General features: G+C 57.0%; 2 protein-coding genes across 7 annotated transcripts in view; one reads left to right on the forward strand and one right to left on the reverse strand.

Annotated features, from left to right (window-relative positions):
- Positions 1-4,933: 4,933 nt before the first annotated feature.
- Positions 4,934-12,849, forward strand: DCAF15 (DDB1 and CUL4 associated factor 15). 2 transcript variants are annotated; one of them, XM_068536887.1, is made up of 13 exons: positions 4,934-5,065; positions 6,651-6,748; positions 6,838-6,973; positions 7,612-7,718; positions 7,798-7,937; positions 8,023-8,193; positions 10,361-10,795; positions 10,901-10,992; positions 11,095-11,223; positions 11,316-11,401; positions 11,635-11,739; positions 11,814-11,929; positions 12,321-12,849. In XM_068536887.1, exons 1-13 carry the CDS (start codon positions 4,934-4,936, stop codon positions 12,374-12,376), a joined length of 1,803 nt encoding a protein of 600 aa, XP_068392988.1. In that variant the 3' UTR covers positions 12,377-12,849. The 2 variants fall into 2 exon arrangements, with proteins under 2 accessions (XP_068392988.1, XP_068392989.1); XM_068536888.1 differs by lacking the exon at positions 11,635-11,739.
- A 98-nt stretch (positions 12,850-12,947) lies between these two features.
- The window catches only part of RFX1 (regulatory factor X1), a 31,998-nt gene continuing 28,862 nt past the window's right edge, over positions 12,948-16,083 (reverse strand). For all 5 annotated transcript variants that reach the window (XM_068536890.1, XM_068536893.1, XM_068536891.1 and 2 more), the window contains 5 exons: positions 15,558-15,707; positions 15,255-15,463; positions 14,668-14,821; positions 14,539-14,584; positions 12,948-14,389 (listed from right to left, as the gene is read on the reverse strand). In XM_068536890.1, the coding sequence (XP_068392991.1) occupies positions 14,220-14,389; positions 14,539-14,584; positions 14,668-14,821; positions 15,255-15,463; positions 15,558-15,707 (729 nt within the window). In that variant the 3' untranslated portion in view covers positions 12,948-14,219. The remainder of the gene's footprint in view (positions 14,390-14,538; positions 14,585-14,667; positions 14,822-15,254; positions 15,464-15,557; positions 15,708-16,083) is intronic.

The raw sequence follows: 16,083 nt of genomic DNA on the forward strand, positions 1-16,083 counted from the left end.
GCCCCAGCAGGTGGACCCCTTCTCAGAAGCTACCATGTTTTTCTGTGGGTTCTACACATACAGTAGAATCTACGTATCTTAAATGTGTGTCAACCACAAGTCCATGGAAGCAGTAACAATGCTATTATGGGAGAAGGAAACACAGAGAGGGCACCAAGCTTGGGGGAGGAGGCTTCCTAGGGGAGGTTACACCTTTTTATAACTAGAATACGGATACCTTTCTTGACTGGGATGCTCCCAGCAGGGATGACTGACACATCAGTGCTGTGTTTCTGACCTGGTAAAGGACACATCTGAAGAAGTCTGACTATGTCAAGTGTTGCTGCAGATGTAGAGCAACTGGAATGCTCATACATTGTTGCTACAGGTGTAGATTGGCACGACCACTTTGGAGAAACAATTTGACACGTACCAGCAACTCCACTCCAATGTATGAGCCTCAGATAAACTCTTGCACAGGTTCCCCGGGAACCCTATGTACAAAAGGGCTCATAGAAGCACTGATCATGATAGCCCTCAAACTGGAAATAGCTGCACTTTCCACCAACAGGACAATGAATAAATAAATCATGGGGCATTCACTGTATGGTAGTGAAAATAAATGCATCCCCAACTACTCACAATATGGATGAATCATAAAAGCATACGGTCGAGTGTAAAAAGCAAGTCATAGGAGACCCCCACCATTATGAATCCATTTATATAAAAGTACAAAACAGGCAAAACAAATAATATATTATTTAGGGATATAAACATATGAGAATGATAGAACAAAATTCCAGAATATTGTTACCTTGAGGAGGAATAAAGATAATGGGATCTTCAAGAATATTGGTAAAATTTTTATTCTTATACAAGGCATACACATGTATTTAAAATTATTATTTTGTATATTCAATATTTGATAATTCACATTTATCAACATTTGATAAGAGGACTATGGCAGATTGTAATTTCCAAAGGTGGCCGTGACAAAAACTCAAATGCCATGTGCTTTTAAAATATATATTAAAACTTTACTGCATAGTTATTTAAATTTTGGGACCACATGATTTTCTTACAATATGTCCTTCCATTCCCCCATTAAGAGGTGGATTCTATGTCCCGTCCCCTTGAATCTGGGTGGACCTTTGTGACTAATGCAATCAATAGAATTTGGTAGATGTTATACAATGCCATTTCTGAGCCTAGATCACGAAAAATGATACAGATTGCTTCTAGTTCTCTCTCATAGGACTTGCCCTTGGAACCCCTCCACCATGCTGTGAGGAAGCCCAAGACACTTGGACAGACCACTCTGTTCTGTTCTGGCTGACAGACAGCATTTGCTGACAGACAGCATGAGGCATGAGAAAGCCTTCGAGGTGACTCCGGCCCCAGGTACCATCTGACTGCATGAGCGACCTCAAGTGAGAACTGCCCAGCTGAGCCCAACAGACACTTAGGACTGTGAGAGATAATAATACTAAATGATTATTGTAATTTTACACCACTGTTTTTGGTGTTGTTTATTATACAACAATGGATAACGGATACAAGGTCTCTTCCATTGGGGTAGGTGGGGCTCTGGAAAGGGGATGAGGGGGACCCCCTGTGTGGTTGCCTTCATCTTGCTTAAGGAAGTCACTGACTTAACTCCCTTCTCGCCTCCACCCCAATATCCAATCCATGAGCATCGCCCCTCAGCTCTGCATATGACCACTTTTCTCTTTCTGCTGCTACTATCTGAATTCAAGACACCATCACAGCCATAATGACCTTTCCCCCTTTAAAAACTTTTAAACTCTTTAAAAACTTTTTATTTTGAAAAATTTTTTGATTTACAGGTCTGTGCTATGGACTGTACTTGTGTCCCCCTGAAATTCAAATGTTGAAGCCCTAACCCCGCCCCCCACAATTTGATGGTATTAGGAGTTGGGGCCTTTGGAAGATAATTAGGTTTGGCAGGTGGAGCCTTTATGAATGGGATCAGTGCCCTTATAAGGGAGCTTTCGAGCTCTCTGTCTGCCTCTCTCTCTCTCTCTCTCTCTGTCTCTCTCTCTGTCTCTCTCTCTGCCATATGAGGGTACAGCAAGGAGGCGCTGTCTACAATCCAGGAAGTGGGCCCTCACCAGACACCAGATTTGCCAGCAACTTGATCTTGGACTTCTCAGCCTCCAGAACTGTGAGAAATAAATGTTTGTTGTAAATCAACCCAGTCTATAGTATTTTTGTTATAGCAGCTCGAACAGACTAAGATAATTTGCAGAGGTAGTTGGTACAAAGAATTCTTGTCTACCCTTCACGCAACTGTCCCAAATGTTAACATCTTGCCTAGCCATGGCACATTTGTTACAACTAAGAGATTAACCATTGTTGGTATAATACTACTCACTAAACTACAGACTTAATATGAATTTCCCCAAAAAAGGACACTCTGATGTCCTTTTTTGGTTCAGGATCCCATCTAGGACATCACATTTCATTTGGTTATCATGTCTTCTTAGACTCCTCTAAACTGTGCCAGTTTCTTGGTCATGCTTTCTCATGACCTTAACATTTTTGAAGTATACTGGTCAGGACTTTTGTAGAATGTCCTGTCCCTCCATTTGGGACAATCACTTGATGTTTCCTCATTAGATGGAGGTTATGGGTTTTGGAGAGGATGCCAGAGAGGTGCGAGTGTCATCACATCACATCAAGAGCCCATGACATGCACATGACTTATTACTATGATGGTAAACTTGATCACTTGATTGAGGTGGTATCTGCCAGGTTTCTTCAGTGCCAGGTTACTTGTCCCCTTTCCATTCTTTCTTCCTTATAAGTGAGTCACTAAATCCAGCCTACACCCAACGAGGGGAATTAAGCTCCACCTCCTGGAGGGAGGCACATCAAATAATTTGTGGACATATATTTAAAAACTGCCAGTACTGAATAAATATTTTAGGGGCGATACCTTTAGGGTAGGCAAAAGTCTTATTTCTCCTTCAAGTTTCATCCATGAATTTTAGCATCCATTGGTAGATCTTGCTTGCTGCAATGATTACTGTGGTAATTGTGTGATGATGATTTTCTATTTCCCTCATTCCTTCTACCTTTATTATTTTTATTTATTTGTTTGTTTATTTATTTATTTGGCTGCGTCAGGTCTTAGTTGCGGGATCTTCGTTGCAGCACGCGGGATCTTTCATTGTGGAGTGCAGGCTCTTCGTTGTGGCGCGCGGGCTTCTCTCTAGTTGTGGTGCACAGGCTCTAGATCGTGCAGGTTCAGTAGTTGCAGAGCGCGAGGGCTCAGTAGTTGCGGAGTGTGAGGGCTCTCTAGTTGTGGCACGTGGGCTCTAGAGAGGGCAGGCTTAGTTGCCCCATGGCATGTGGGATCTTAGTTCCCCCAAGAGGGATCGAACCTGCGTCCCCTGCATTGGAAGGCAGATTCTTAACCACTGGACCACCAGGGAAGTCCCCTACTTTTATTATTAATCCCTCATCTTCTATAAGGAAGATTGGTCCCTCCCCCCCCCAATTATTTATTCAATCATTTATTTATACCAGTATGGACTCATGGGTATTTAATTCTTTGGATCACAATGATCTTTTAAATTTCATCTCAGATTCCATCATCTTCTATTAAAAACCGTCCAGAGACTTCCTTTTATGCTTAAGAGTGAAACCCAGGTGTCTTTCTTACCTACAAGCCTCATACACTCCCTACCTCCTTCCTGGTCCTTGTCTGTTTTCCTTTCTTACTTTCTTCCTTGCACATTCCTGCTCTGGCTCAACTGGTCTTTTTATGGTCTCTCAATCTTGCCACCCTGAAACCTTTGTTTTTGCTGGAATATTCCTCCTCCTCACCTTCACAGGGCCCCTCACTAACTGCCCTGTTTAAGCAGCCTTCTTCCTTCCTCTCTAATCCTAGCTGGAATTAGATAACACAAATTGATTTCCTTGTTTATTATCTGTCTTGTTTACTGCTGTATCCCCAGTGCTTAGAACATAGTAGGTGCTCAATAAGTATTTGTTGAATAAATGAACGTGAGAGGCTTGGAAGAATATGAGAGCCAGATCCATTTGATTCTTCTCTAATTATAGTAACAGTTCGCATCTGGGGTATATATGTACCATTCAGGAGCGCTACACTGTAAGGCTCAGTTTCATCATGTGTAAAATGAAGATAATAAAAGGACCCATCCCCAAAACGGTTTTTGAAAGTTAAATGAGCTAAAAGCACAGGAAGATGATACTCATAACAGGCATTAAACAACTGTTATTACTATCATCTATAAAAGGGGCATAACAGCGACCTACTACATAGAACCGTAAGCTGAGAACTGTTTCTGGCAAGTGTAAAGTGATATACAAGTGATTAATGTTGTCATTATTACCATCATCATCATCCAGCCAGGCCGCCCCCCAGACCATCTGAAAGATGTTTTAATCGAATTTCTTCCTTTTATTTTGCAAATCCCTTCCTTCGGCCCGGCCCAGTGGCCCCGGGATGCTCGCCAGGCCTCCGCGCACCCGGACGGGGCGCGGACATCCCTGGGCTGGGAATTCTGGCCCTTCAGGACCACAGGCTCCCATCGCCCCGCCCACAGGCCTGGACCGCCTGGGTCTCCATGGAAACCCACCAGCCACAAGGGGGCGTGACGCCGTGGAGACTGATGGGCGCCTCTGCCTATTGAGTCAAAGTCATCTCGGCGAGGGGCGCAAATGGGGCCTCTGACGGGGGCGTCCCTGCGGGAAGGAGGGAATACGGCCACAGGCCGCGGGGACTGTACCGTCTCTACCAATCAGGGGCCGAGATGGCTGTGATGGACAGGCATAGCGGGCAAAGGCCCTGAGTGCGGGCTTTCACCCAACCCGCGGGCGGCAGTGCCGAGAAAGGGCCAATGAAGAGGCGGCAGGGGTGGGGCGAAGAGGCCGGTTGCTCCGGAAGTGGAGGGAGGGGGTGAAAATGGCGCCCAGCTCGAAATCGGAGCGGAACAGCGGGGCCGGGAGCGGCGGCGGCGGCCCCGGGGGCGCCGGGGGGAAGCGGGCAACGGGGCGGCGGCGGGAGCACGTCCTCAAGCAGCTGGAGCGGGTCAAGGTGAGGCCTGGAGTCTGGGAGGAGCGCGTCGAAGGGTGGGGAGGAGGGACGAGGGAGGCGGAGGGAGGGAGGGCGTTCGCGGGGTGAGGGGTTGGGGGCGGAGCCCCGGGGGAGGGGGGCTCGGAGGAAAGGGGTTGGGCGGGGCCCCGGGGAGACGGCTTGGATTGGGGGGGCTGCTGCGGGAACTTGGATGGAGGGGGTTGGGGGCGGGGTCCGGGGATGGGGCTTGGATGGAGGGGGCTGGGGGCGGGGCCCCGGGAAGGGGGCTTGGATGGAGGGGGCCTTAGAGGCCGCTGGGGGAGTAAGGAGGAAGGGGGCGATCCAGGGTCAGACTCATTTTTCAAAACCCTGCTCCCACGGCCCTTCGGTTATGGAGCCTTACCGCCCCCTTGGCAGAGCCCTTGCTACCGGCTTTGGGATTCCTCCGCCTGGGGTTCTTCTCTCTGTCCAGCTCTGACCACAGGGGAGCTGGGAGTTCCTGTAACTGCGTCTGCCTCCCGCATTGAATGGGAGGGAGCTCCCTGGAGAAGGCCTGATCTTCAGCTACCTGAGCAGGGCTCTGTCTCCCCATGAGACTGTAAACTCTCAGTGTGCTGGGATCTTTCCCCCATCAGTTTGGGAGCTCTGGGAGGGCGGACAATCTGCTGTCAGGTCAGCAGCAACTGGGGCAGGTCTGTGTCTCCATGGATCGGGAGTAGTGTGCCTTCTCCATTAGGCTGGGAACTCTGTGAGGGCAGGGCTGTGGCTTCTCCTTTTGACTGGAGTTCCTTGGGCAGGGACAGTCTCCACCCTCAGCTTGACTGCTCCCTGGGTTGGGCTGTGGCTCCGCCCCTAGCTTGGAAGCTCCCTGGACAGGGATTGTGTCTCCCCAGCAGCCTGGGCCTCGCTGACAGGGCTGTTCCACCCTGGGATCTCCTTGAGGGCTGGGCTGTATCTCCCCCATTAGACTGGATAGCAGGGTCCAAGGTGCTCTGATCCCCTAGTGCCCAACTTGTGCCTGCCTGGCCCCCCAAATCCGTCCTTGGTGAAGTTTTTGGGATGAGGGAGTCTGTTGGAAGGGGGAATCGGGCAGGGGTTGGAAGGTCACTGGTCAGGTTTACCCTCTGTCTGCCTCAGCTGGCCCCCGAGGGGCCTGAGCGCCCCGTGTATAGGCTAGTGGGTCGGGAACAGGTGAGTGTAGTTGATCAAGCCCCCATCCCAGGCTCCTTAGCGGCTCTCGATGCCCACAGCTCACTGTGCAGTGAGGCAGCCTTCAGGAAGGCAGCTCCGTGGCCCAGTCTGGGCCAAGGGTGACTGGGGGAGGTGATGCCAGCCCTAGTCCTCAAAGGTTGGGGGCGTAGGCAAGAGGAACCCTGAGGCTCTGGAGGTGGGAGGATGGCTCGGGTCCCTGGTGGAGAGTCAGGCTCACGCCGTTTGCACCTTCCAGAGCTTGGACCTCCCTGGACCGTTATGGTTGGCAGGGAGTAGGCCTGCATGGCTGGGCTGGGCCCCAAAGGTGCTGCTTGGCCTTGGGTGAGGGGACTGGGGGGCTGCAGGCTGTTTCCGCCACGTGGTGCCTCAAGAGCCCTGGCTGCCCCTTCCTCAGATCAGTGGGCAGCTCTCTCCTCGCCTCTTCCGGAAGCTGCCACCCAGGGTCTGCGTCTCTCTCAAGAACATCGTGGATGAAGACTTTCTCTACGCAGGGTGAGGCTGGGGCCAGGCAGGGCGGTGGCTGGGTGGGGCGGCAGGCTGGCCCTGACCTGGTTACTCTGCCCCTCCCCCCATCCACACAGACACATCTTCCTGGGCTTTTCCAAGTGCGGCCGTTATGTTCTCTCCTACACCAGCAGCAGCGGGGACGACGACTTCTCTTTCTACATCTACCACTTGTACTGGTGGGAGTTCAACGTCCACAGCAAGCTCAAGCTGGTAGGGCCAGGCCTGACGCTGGGCTGTCCCTTCCAACAGCATGGCTCCCACCGGTCACGGCACCCCTCTGAGCCTCAGGTTTCATGTCCGCAAAGTGAAAACAGTGTACTCATGGGGCCATTGTTGAGACTCCAAGTGTTAGGTCGAAGTGTAGGAAATTGCCATTTTTAGAGTTGAAAATGGGTAAATGGCAGCAATTTCATATGGTTTGACGCCTCAAGCCAGGAGGGACCCATTAGCTTTGTTAGGACCGAGCAGGCTGCCACACCCAATTTAGCCCTGACCTCGACTCCTCAAATGCCCCACCCCAGGAGGTGAGTGCCATTAACCCCAGTTTACACATGAGCTCAGAGAGGCGAACAGGTTTCAGGGTGGGTTGGGCTTGGAACCGCTGTGTCTGGCTGAGCCCCCTCTGCTGGGGCAGGGCTCTCCTTGGCCGTGTCCTATCCTGGGCCCGGCCTCCCTGTGTCCCCCACTTGTGAGGGGAAACGCTTGTGAGTCTCCTCAGCCTGTCCTCAGGAAGGCAGAGGGGTGCTGGTGGGGGCTGTTTGGGGCTCCCTGGCCCGGTACTGCTGGCTGGTGCAGCCTCGGGTGGGCCCCGGGCCCGCTTGGACCCCCGACCCGAACATGCCTCTCAGGTCCGGCAGGTACGGCTCTTCCAGGATGAGGAGATCTACAGTGACCTGTACCTGACCGTGTGCGAGTGGCCCAGCGACGCCTCCAAGGTCATTGTCTTCGGCTTCAAGTGAGACTTAGGGATAGGGTGGGCAGGGGTGGGTGGGGCGGGCGCCTGGGCCAGGCTCTGAGGCTGTGCCGGCCCCCAGCACTCGCTCAGCCAACGGCATGCTCATGAACATGATGATGATGAGCGATGAGAACCACCGGGACATCTACATCAGCACCGTGGCCGTGCCGCCGCCAGGACGCTGCGCCGCCTGCCGGGACGCCAGCCGCGCCCACCCAGGTGAGGGGCCGGGGCCTGGGGCGCAGGCTGCCTGCTTCCCCGCCCTGGGGCCACAGCTGAGCCTGCGTGGCCTGTGTCGCTGCAGGTGACCCGAGCGCGCAGTGCCTGCGGCATGGCTTCATGCTGCACACCAAGTACCAGGTGGTCTACCCCTTCCCCACTTTCCAGCCCGCCTTCCAGCTCAAGAAGGACCAGGTGGTGCTGCTCAACACCAGCTACTCCCTGGTGGCCTGCGCCGTCTCGGTCCACTCGGCAGGTAGGCCCCCAGGTCTGAGGACAGGCCCTTCACGCGTGCGCTGTCAGCCTCGGGGCCCTGTGACCTAATGACTTGGCCAAGCGGCCCTGCGAGCTCGGTGCTGTCACTACCCCACGTCACAGATGAGGAGACCAGGGCCCTGGAGAGGTGAAGTCCCTCATCCAAGGTCACACAGCCAGGCAGTGGGAATGTGGGATCCGAACCCAGCCACTGCCCACCCCAGCGCGGTCCACTAGAACTTTCCACAGGGCTGGGATGTTCCAGATCTGCTGTATCTGCTATAGCTACCACCAGTAGCCACTTGACCGTGGCTCATGTGACCAAGGAACTGAGTTGTTAAATTTAATTTTAGTCATGTTAAGTTCAAGTAGTCACATGTGGTCAGTGGCTACCGTGCTGGACAGACAGTGCAGTGCGTTCTTCTCTGCAAAAAGAGAAATGTTGATTAAAAATTTCAGGGAGTGGTTAGTGGACAGACGGCCTTCTTACATCTTTGATGATCGCAGAAATGCCAGCGAAAATCAGGTGATGTCCCCCAGCAGAGTGGCAGATGTTAAAAAGCTGGATAATGCCACTGGCTGGTGGCAGCGTGGGGCCCTGGGGGCTCTCTCGCTCTCCCAGGGCCTTATGGCCAGAGAGGTGCCTGTGGCCCGGCAGCGCTGCACCCAGACATGTCCGAAGGTTTGGTGGCGGGAGCCAGGGGCTGCCTGGTGTCCATCGCTGGGGTTTGGGGAGGTAGGACAGGGTGGGTACTTCCCTTGGGTCAGCAGGGAGAGCCCCAGCGTGCACATCTGTGGAGAGTGTACCTTAAAGACATGTTCAAGTGCAGAAGAAACACAAGAAGATCTATCACCTGATAGTGATACCACTTATATTTAAATTTAAAACGTGTTCCAGTTTTGCCAGAATGCAGTCAAATAAAGATGCCCACTGGGAATTCCCTGGTAGTCCAGTGGTTAGGACTCCGTGCTTTCACTTAGGGCCTGGGTTCAGTCCCTGGTCGGGGAACTAAGATCCTGCAAGCTGCGCGGTGCAGCAAAAAAAAAAAAAAAAAAAAAGATGCCCACTAACTGCATTTAAAATGGTTGTCCCTGGGGGTGTGAGGGGAATGGACATGAAAGGAGGACTCTGTGTATATAACGAAGCCCACAGACCAGCAAGGGGCAGGGTGCTTTGTCCTCAGGCCTGTCCAGGGGCCTCCCACCCCTGCCCTGGCCACCTGTGCCGGCATGGGCAAGGCCCTGCTTCTCGCCAAGCCGTGAGCCCCCAACAAGCCAGGCCTGGATGGGGCCGCCACCCCCTGCCCCGTTAGGAAGGACCACATGGGACGGGATTCAGCCCGTGCGCACACAGCCCAGGTGAGGGGCATTGTCATCAGTGTTTAACACTCATCTCACCCTAGGAGGGCACTCACACAGAGGGGGAGTTTTGACTTGAACATTTTCCGCTCATTCCCCCTCCCCTCCGGAAGAAGTGCCACCACTCTGGCAGACAGGAGTTCGTTGGCAGACTTGTATTATCTCTCAGTGTGACCTTGGACAAGTTTCTCTGAGCCCAGTCCCGAGTCTGAACTGGGAGGACAGTTCCCCTCTCCAAGGGTTGCTTGAGGGGGGCCCAAATGAAGCAGGGCAGGCAGAGCCCAGGGCCTGGCCATGGTGCTGCTCAGTGAACACGCTGGGTTCTCCACACTGACATTCCCCAGAGGGGGATCTGCCTCCCAGTCAGATGGAGTCATAGAGGCCTGGGATTCGGGCAGTCTGTGCCTGTGCTGGTCTGGCTCGCGTTGGGAAGGACAGAGGGCTGTGTAGTAAGCTGTCAAACTTAAGTGGCTTTTATCTGGTATGATGATGACATGTCAGCTTACCAAGGGCAGGGATTTTTGTCTGTCTTGTTCACTCCTGTGTCCTCAGTGTGTGGCATACAGCAGATGCTCAAGAGTAAGTAAGGTTTGAATGAACATGATTGTGTGTGTGTGTGTAAAAGTCCTTTTTCCCTTTTGGGTGTTTCAGACTGATCTCAGAATATGTAAATCTTCTAGAGGCGTCTCCTCATGGTGGATTTCTAAGAACCCCCCAGCATAATGAGGGAGATCAGAAGAGCATTCTGGACTTGAACTCATCTATTGACCCCTTTCCCACAGCCATCACCTTTTATTTTTATGTTCCAGGTGATAGCAGCTTCTGCCAAATCCTGTACGACCACACCACCTACCCCCCGGCCCCTCCCAGCCCCCCTGGGCCCCAGAGCCCAGAAATGTCCCCTGTCCTCCCCACCCTCTGCCCCGAAGCGGCCCCAGCCCGGCCCTCTGGGGCCCCCGAGCACTCGCCTGCCATCGCCAAAGCCAAGGAGTTTGTGGCTGACATCTTCCGCAGGGCCAAAGAGGCCAAGGGTGGGACCTCGGAGGAAGTCCGGCCACCCCCTTGCCCGGGGCCCTCGAGCAGCCACTGCCGCCTGCCCTCTGAGCCCCTAGCCCCAGGTGGGGAGGCGGTGCCCCGGGACAGCCCCCTTGCAGCAGAGGTGCCCGCCTCCGAGCCTGGATACGTCAACTACACCAAGCTGTATTATGTGTTGGGTTCCGGTGAGGGGACGGAGCCAGAGGATGGTGAGCGGGGAGCCCACCTGGTGGGGTCCCAGGCATGGGAGGCTGGCCTGGAGGGGCCTCTAGGCCTCCCACCACCATCCCTACCCCCACATCCTGCCCCCTCAGAGTTGGAGGACGACAAGATCTCCCTGCCCTTCGTGGTGACTGATCTCCGCGGCCGCAACCTACGGCCCATGCGGGAGCAGACTGCCGTCCAGGTTGGTGCTGGCAGCGGGCAGGCCAAGGGGCAGCTCCCAGGGGACCTGCTGGGATGGCAGTTGGCGCAATCCTCCCCCTCCCCCTCTGCCCACTGTCCACAGGGTCAGTACCTGACAGTGGAGCAGCTCACACTGGACTTCGAGTATGTCATCAACGAGGTCATCCGCCATGATGCCACTTGGGGTCACCAGTTCTGTTCCTTCAGCGACTACGATATTGTCATCCTGGAGGTGGGCCCAGGTGTCGGGCAGGGCAGGCCCGGGGCCTCCCAGCTCTGGGCAGCACTCTCAGTATGTGTCACCATCCACACCCCGCCCCCCAGGTCTGCCCAGAAACCAACCAGGTCCTCATTAACATTGGCCTGCTGCTCCTGGCATTCCCGTCCCCCACCGAGGAGGGCCAGCTCCGGTGAGTGGGCAGGGACCCCACCCTCACCCTTGCCCAGCAGGGCCCTGCACTCAAGACCTCTCAGTGGGGGGAATGGGGGATGCGAGAAGCCTCCCCCTGCCCACCAAAACTTGGATCGGCCACTGCATTACTGCTCCAAAGATAAAGGCCCCTCTGGGTAGCCTGGGTTCAAGCTCAGGGACCCCGTGGTCCCACTCCCTCTCTCCTCTGCTCACCATCCCTCCCCGCTGTAGACCAAAGACCTATCACACCAGCCTCAAGGTGGCATGGGACCTCAACACGGGCATCTTTGTGACAGTCAGCGTGGGCGACCTCACTGAGGTCAAAGGGCAGACCAGGTGAGGCAGGGCGGGGGGCCAGGGCTGGGGGTGGGTTGGGCCAGGGTGAGAACTGCTCACCCCCTCTCCCTCAGCGGCAGCGTCTGGAGCTCATACCGCAAGAGCTGCGTGGACATGGTCATGAAGTGGCTGGTGCCTGAGAGCAGCGGCCGTTACGTCAACAGGATGACCAACGAGGCGCTGCACAAAGGTGGGCCCCGTGACCCGACGACAGTCCGGGACTGAGGTCCTTATCCTGGGGCCAGGCCAGGCCCAGAGCACGCGCTAATTCCTAAGTGTTGCTGAATGGAGGAGCACACTGGCTGAGCTAGTGGACACCGTGGCGTTGGGTGAGGGGAGGGCAGCCCAGGCCAAGGCCGGGGGGCCAGCTCAGGTGTGGCACCTGGGGGCCCCCGGCCTGTCATTCAGTCAGTCATTCAGCAGACGTTTTATTGAAAGGCTGCAGGCAGGAGGCAGAGATAACGTCGCAGGGTGCCTGCCTTCCAGAACCTTCTGGGCCCATATCAAGTCGGGGAAAGAGGCCTCTCCTACAGCCTGGGCAGGCCAAGGTTCCAAGGCTTTGTCCCCACCCTTCCCTGCAGGGTGCTCACTGAAGGTTCTGGCGGACAGTGAGCGATACACGTGGATTGTGCTGTGAGGGCCCGGCCGCCCTGGACACTGACTCCAACTACCTCCGCGGCCCGGGAGCTGGCCGCCTTCCCGGCAGCCTCTGCCGGCCGGCCGATGGCCGGCACTAGTGTTAGGCTGCGGGGAGGGGGCTGGGCGGGGCAGCCCCTGGTGGCCTGAGAGTCTGGACGCTTCTTATTTATGCCTATTTAAGTTGGAAAGGGGCAGAGGGAGGGAGCCCCCTGCCCCACCAGCCTTGAGCGCCCGCCTTCACCCCAAGCTGGGCATGGGCCCTCGTTCCTCGCGAGTTTGCCCCTTTTCTCGGCTACAGGTGTGGACGTTGCCCCCCTACCCCCACCCCAGGGAGGCCAGATGGATCCCATACCCCTGCCCTGTCCACCCCCAGCCTCTCCCCCGACCTGAGGTGGTGAACCTCGTGGCCATCACACCTCCCCTTCCCGGCCCTGTTGTTCCTCTTCACATAATAAATGTTTTATTTCTGAACCTCACTGAGTTCCCTTTACTGCCTGCCACTCAGGGGCTCGGGGCCCAGCTGGAGCCCCCAGCCCCAAGGTTCCCACCAACGCCCGGCAAGTCAGCAGTAGCCAAATATCACAGCGGAATTTATTGTGTTTTAAGAAAGACTACAAAAAGGTAGAAAACAGCTCGGCACACTAGACTACCACACGCGTGGACACTTTCACCACCAGGAGAAGGGAAGCCCCGAGGGGTAAGGAGGGGGAGTCGGCAAGCCACCCCAAAAGCTGTAGCACACGGAGCACACAAAATAGTGATTTTTATACAATAGATCAGGTTTTGTTTTTTTTTTCTTTCTTTTTTTCGTTTTTTGCCATAAACATCTATCTCACAGGTTGAAAACACTGAGAAAACCGGAACAGATAAGGCCATGATGGTTGGAAAAAAACCCAACAAGTTACCGACTCCGCTCAGGCGGCGCTCACAAATCGCACAATAGTCATGTGGAGGGCGGGGATCGCACGCATGGAGGAGAAGCGCGGTCTCCAGGGAGAGTAGGAGCATAGAGATTCCATTACAAACCAGCGGCGAGGAGGGCCCAGGATCTGAGCGAGCGGAGCACCCAGCCCTGGCTGGGGCAGGCATGGGCACTTCCGGGCCCGCTGCCTGCAGCAGGTCCCTCCGGGCTTGGCGCCCGGTCCAGCCTGCTGCTCTTTGGAAGCTGGGGGTGGTGCCCCTTCTGCCCTCCCCCTATCCAGGCCGGGCAGTGCCCCCCTCTAGGGCTGCGGGGCAAGGGAGGGCCCAGCTCTGGAGATGCGACACCCACAGCTTTAATTGCACTTATACCAAGGAGTGGGAAGCGGTGGGGTTGCTGGGGGAGGGATCCCGGGGCTGCTGCTGACAGTGGCGGGTCCCCAGGTGATGCCCACCTGCGCCCACCCGGGGCTCAGGGCTGGGCCTAGGACAGGCTGTGCAAAGCCAGCGAGCTGAATAAGTTAACAGTTCCGCGAGGGAGGGGGCCTGCCTGCCTGCCCCCTGGGGGGGTGGGGGTGGGGCTGGGGGAGGGAGATGCTGCAGCCTTTGGGGCCAAGGGGCCAAGCTGGCTGCCCCAGGGGGCACCTGGGCACGTCGGCGGGTTCCTTAAGGCACGTCTTTTGTGTCAGAGTTTGCAGCTGCGGCTCCGCCCGGCCCTGTGATTGTGCCCGCCCCACCCGGGGCAGGGACCCCCTTACCTTCCCTGTCTCGGAGGCCCCCTCCCGGCCCCGGCCGAGGCTGGAGCGGTGACAGCGAAGCCACAGAAGCTGTGAGGGACCCTGGCGAGGAGGGGCAGCAGGGTAGGGCGGGCGGGGCGGGGCGGGGCGGGGGGGTGGTGTGGGGGGATGGGGGAGGCCACGGGCTTAGCTGGAGGGCAGCGCCTGCACGAAGAGGCCGCGTGCGTCTGTCCGCGCCAGCTTGGCCGGTGGCTCCAGAGCCTCGGGGCCCAGCGCGGGCGACTCGCCACCGGCCGCGAGCGAGATGTCCTGCGGCAGCTCGTCCTCGCTTTCCTCCTCCTCTTCCTCCTCCTCGTCTGGGGTACACGGACCAGGCCTGGCTCAGCGCGGGGCGGCGGCGCCACCAGGCCGCCACATGGCGCCCCAGCCGCCGCCTCCTCCACCCCAGCCTCGCTGTACGCCGCCCCCTGGACTCTGGCCCTGGGTAGGGGCACGCTTTACCTACCTTTGTCCGGGTCCAGGGGGTTCAGCGAGGTGGCCAGGTTGGCGAACTGGAAGGAGGGGAGAGGAGAAGGAATGAGGGTCCTGCCTAGGGGCGCCCCGCCCGTGCCCTCAGCGGACCCGCCGTGCGCACCTCGCCCATGACGGCAATGGGGGTCTCGCCCTTGGCCTGGGCCACGCGATGCTCGATCAGGTAGTACATGTACTCATCGTAGAGCAGCCGTATGAGATGGAAGGAGCCGAAGCTGGCGGCGCTGCGCAGAGTCAGGTCCCGGATCACCATGGAGCTGGGGGAGGCGACAGAGAGGAAATCCTCAGGCCGGGACCCGCCCCGCGCCCCTCTTCCCTGCCGTAAGGACCCCAGGCCTGAGCAAGCCCAGCTACCACCGCCCGGCCCCGCACAGGCTTCCCGGTCAGAGAGGGAAGGCGTCCCTCAGAGAGGGAGGAGGGCCCTAGCCCCGCCCACCACCAGCAGGACCCTCGACTTCCTAAAAAGCACCGGAGTCCCCCCAGGGGGTGGGGCTTTCTCTGGTCCCGCCAGAGAGGGTGGGGCTGGGGCCCTCGTCCAGCCCCACCCTCCTCGAAGAGGCGGGGCCTTCATTGGTCCCATTTTGGCCTGATCCCAAAGCAAAGGAGCCTTCTCTGGGTCCGGCCCTGGTAGGAGGAACGTCCCCCCGCCCAGCCCCTTCCCCGCCCGCATCCCGCCCAGCCAGCGCGCACCTGTAGAAGGACCACTTGAGGAGGAAGAGCTTAGCGGCCTTGGGAAAGCCGGCGCTGCCCTGGTAGGGCTTAAGCACTTGGCTCACGACGCCGTCCAGCCAGGCCGCCCACTGCTCCAGTGAGTTCTGCTGCTGCAGAGTCACTTTGAAGTCCTGCTCCAGCCGCTGCACCACGCGGTCCTCGCAGCGGCATACCCACGAGGCCTGCTCCTGGGACACAGTGGGCGGGTGCCCGGGGCTCAGCCGCCGCCCCGGGCCCGAGCCGCCGGGCCGCCCCGCGCTCGCCTGACCCGTCCACGCTCACCTGCACGTTGGCGAAGTCCACGCGGTTGAGATCGCTCAGCATCTGGTTGATCTGCGCGGTGTTCTGCAGCACAGCGCGCGCCGCCTGCGCCAGGTGGTTGAGCGACGTGTAGCGCCGCAGGGTCTGCGCGAAGGCACCGGCCGCTGCCACCTGTGGGGCCCAGGGCTTGTGGCTTCCGCGGAACCCACCCCGCGCAGTCCCCTGCCCCACCCAATGCGACCTCTCTGAGCCTGTTTCTTTCCCCTAAAAGGGAGGAATGGGGCTTCCCTGGCGGCGCAGTGGTTGAGAGTCTGCCTGCCAATGCAGGGAACACGGGTTCGAGACCTGGTCTGGGAGGATCCCACGTGCCGCGGAGCAACTGGGCCCGTGAGCCACAACTACTGAGCCTGCGCGTCTGGAGCCTGTGCTCCGCAACAAGAGAGGCCGCGATAGTGAGAGGCCCGCGCACCGCGATGAAGAGTGGCCCCCGCTTGCCGCAACTAGAGAAAGCCCTCGCACAGAAACGAAGACCCAACACAGCCATAAA

Source organism: Eschrichtius robustus, chromosome 2, assembly GCF_028021215.1.
Source record: "Eschrichtius robustus isolate mEscRob2 chromosome 2, mEscRob2.pri, whole genome shotgun sequence".
Taxonomy (NCBI): domain Eukaryota; kingdom Metazoa; phylum Chordata; class Mammalia; order Artiodactyla; family Eschrichtiidae; genus Eschrichtius; species Eschrichtius robustus.